Source organism: Limulus polyphemus, unplaced genomic scaffold (genome assembly GCF_000517525.1).
Source record: "Limulus polyphemus unplaced genomic scaffold, Limulus_polyphemus-2.1.2 Scaffold5301, whole genome shotgun sequence".
Classification (NCBI taxonomy): Eukaryota; Metazoa; Arthropoda; class Merostomata; order Xiphosura; family Limulidae; genus Limulus; species Limulus polyphemus.
The window spans coordinates 8,357-11,764 of record NW_013670911.1 but is presented as its reverse complement, the minus strand read 5'-3'; the positions used below and the strand labels follow the sequence as shown (position 1 = coordinate 11,764).

The 3,408-nt window shown below is 33.2% G+C and overlaps 1 protein-coding gene across 1 annotated transcript in view; it reads right to left on the bottom strand.

Annotated features, from left to right (window-relative positions):
- LOC106472400 (inaD-like protein) overlaps window positions 1-3,408 on the bottom strand; it is a 21,124-nt gene that overhangs the window by 10,768 nt on the left and 6,948 nt on the right. Inside the window, exon 5 of the mRNA XM_022400980.1 lies at window positions 1,939-2,049. Within this exon, the coding sequence (XP_022256688.1) occupies window positions 1,939-2,049 (111 nt within the window). The remainder of the gene's footprint in view (window positions 1-1,938; window positions 2,050-3,408) is intronic.

The following is a 3,408-nucleotide window of genomic DNA, read 5'->3' as shown; positions in this document are numbered from 1 at the left end:
GCCTAATTTAGCAGTGTAAGACAAGAGGGAAGGCAGCTAGTCATCACCACACACCGCCAACTCTTGGGCTACTCTTTTACCAACGAATACTGGGATTGACCGTCACATTATAACGCCCCCACGGCTGAAAGGGCGAGCATGTTTGGTGTGACGGGGATTCGAACCCGCGACCCTCAGATTGCGAGTCGAGCGCCTTATCCACCTGGCCATGCCGGGCCCACTCCTTAGAAATAAGATGCAAAGAACACCAAGGTCACATGCATAGAGGTGAAATCTAGATATCCACTTTAACGTATCATCAATATGAAACAGGTCATAAAATACTTTGGGATGCAATTATTCTCCGACACCAACCCAAAATCAATAAAGAAAGCGACTGTTTAGAAACTATAGCAATCATCAAAGCAAATGATCTCTCATTAATACCGTGATAATGGCCCGAGCAACATCGGCCATATTTGGCAAGGTCTATTCATCATTCATACACTTGACCTGTAGCCATATCCTGTCACCTGCTGACACCATTTCCGTGACATTTAATTCCTGTATTTTTTTGTCCTTGTAACGATAGATAAACCTTGTATTACTTAGTAACAATCACACCTGAAGGAAGACAGACCAATTTTCTGTCGAGACATGTAGTATATTCCACCATCGATAAAACTCTTACTCATACTCTGTTGTTTGTCAAACTATTATTATATTAGTGTAATGTGCTTCCTTTTATTTGTAACAAAGCAAACCATGAGCGACTTCATATGAATGTTGAAAGGTTCAAACTTCCAAAGATTCAAGGTTGGAGAATCCATTGATATTACGGCACACGGTATAAATATCAGTGTAATAACTTTATCAAAAGAAAAGGAAATTTGGATGTATAACACAGAGATACACAAAACAAAATTACTATTATTCTATTTAAAAATACTTCCATCCGTTATTACACCAACATGCTTGATGTAGAAATACACGTTTGTTTAGCACCTGAACAAATCACAACAAAGATTAAGTTTACTATTATGTCGGTGTTAACTAAACGTGTACATGTACTATTTGACAAGATGACCTGTCTTTCGAGCAGTTCCATACGGCAAGTACTAGCGAAATTAAACGAGAAAAATATTTTGCATAATTGCAGTAATTTAAATTGTAATAATAATTAAGTTTACTTTTTTTAGCAAGTTCAACTGACAGTTTAAACTTGTTTCCAACTTCAAATTATGCATGAAAAATTTAACAATTGTGTAGGCAGGACCATCATAGAGTAAAACAAATCAACATTATCACTTATAATAAAATTATTTTAATTGTATAGTTCAGATTTAATAAAACCATGAAGGCGGTGGATAAAGTCAATGACACTTAATGATAGCCTTGTCTCAGTCTTAACCCATTAACTGCGGATGACAGATACTTCCGTCACTGAAGTTCTATGGCTCAGCTGCGAATGACTGAAATATCCGTCAGTCGCACATATATAACTGTGCGAATGATGATAATTACCATTTTATTGTGTTTGATGGCAACTCAGTTTTTATCTGCGAGTCAGAAAACGGAACTGAGCTGCTCCTGCTGCAGTTAATGGGTTAATCTCTTTCTCTCAGTCGCACATATATAACTGTGCGAATGATGATAATTACCATTTTATTGTGTTTGATGGCAACTCAGTTTTTATCTGCGAGTCAGAAAACGGCAACTGAGCTGCTCCTGCTGCAGTTAATGGGTTAATCTCTTTCTCTCAGCATCATATTCACTTTGTTTGCAAGTAATAATTTTTAACAAATTTATTTTATCAATTATAAAGACCTGTTCTTTAACTCTCAGATGCTGTAACTTATATCTATACTGGTAAGAAAATACATTTATTTTAACATTCCATTGAATGTCTAAGAGCTCCTAATTTACCAACTGTCGAGGAAAACTAGAAATTATAATTACATCAACATCTTGTCTTGACAAAACAAGATGCACAGTGCCACCAGGTGAGATATTCCTCAAAATTTGTGCTGCTTCAGCCTGGGAGAGACCTGTCATTTCAATTCCATTTACCTATGAGAGAAAAAAGTAACACTGTTTACTAGTTAATACTAACTTCCAATCATAGTAATCTACCAACTTAAAACAACATTACGATTTACTGTGGTATTGGTAATAAGCATATAAGAATGTACTACTTCATCAGTTGTTAATAATGTGTTTGGCCAAATTCCAATAATATCTCAAGAGCTTTAACATGCTTCAGAGATTGAGGTTAGTTCTGAATTCATATATGAAGTATAAAACAATCTCTATAATAAAAGTATAATAATGAAAATTAAAGCTAAAAATGTAATAAAATCAGATATATTACACATTTTAACCAATACTGTACTTTTAACGATTATGGCCAACAGACTACGATTTCAATTCAAATGTTGAATTAAGCAGAATTAGAAAATAAAAAGATGGATTTAACAATCAAGGCTTCACACCAAGAATAACAGTATGAAGATCTTAGTTCAAGACCACCATCGTTAACGCAGCCATTATCACACCAAGAATAACAGTATGAAGATCTTAGTTCAAGACCACCATCGTTAACGCAGCCATTATCACATCATGTCTAACAGTAAAGATGTAAGGTATGACATGGTAAACTGAAAGTTGACGTACTTTTGTAAATTAACAACAGAAGAATTTAAAATCAGTATCTTTCATTACATCTTTACTTCATCATCACAAAATTGTATTTCAAAACTCACCTAAGAAATAGGCTACTGGATTTACTGTAAGTCTATCAGTTGTAAAATAAAACTTTCTATTGGATTTACTGTAAGTCTATCAGCTGTAAAATAAAACTTTCTATTGCTGTAAAATAAAACTTTCTACTGGATTTACTGTAAGTCTATCAGCTGTAAAATAAAACTTTCTACTGGATTTACTGTAAGTCTATCAGCTGTAAAATAAAACTTTCTATTTTCCAGGTATATTCCCTTCTAGGAAGATAATATATTGTAGGGGGGAAAAATAATATTTTTAAAATTTTATGTTATATATTAAAATAAGTAATACTGTATCATCACAGCTGAGCCTTAATAAAAACAAAACAAAACAGTTAGCTGTTAACAAGAACAAAAAATATGAAATTAAAATCTGTCTTATATCAACACAGCGATATGAGAAATATTATTAATTAGAATATTGTAGGAAAAACAATCACAACTGCCCTCTAAAGAATCTGTTTCTTTAAACGACCGACTGTGAAAATATGACGTTCAATATCCTTTAATCTTAATTATTTTTCAGTTGCACAAAAGACATCTCGTATTTACTTTTTTTTTCTTTTTAATGAAAGTATAAACATGTTCAGAGCTACACCAGAAACATTACTTCCAAGAGTCTATCTTTTATTTACTTTTTTTAATTAAA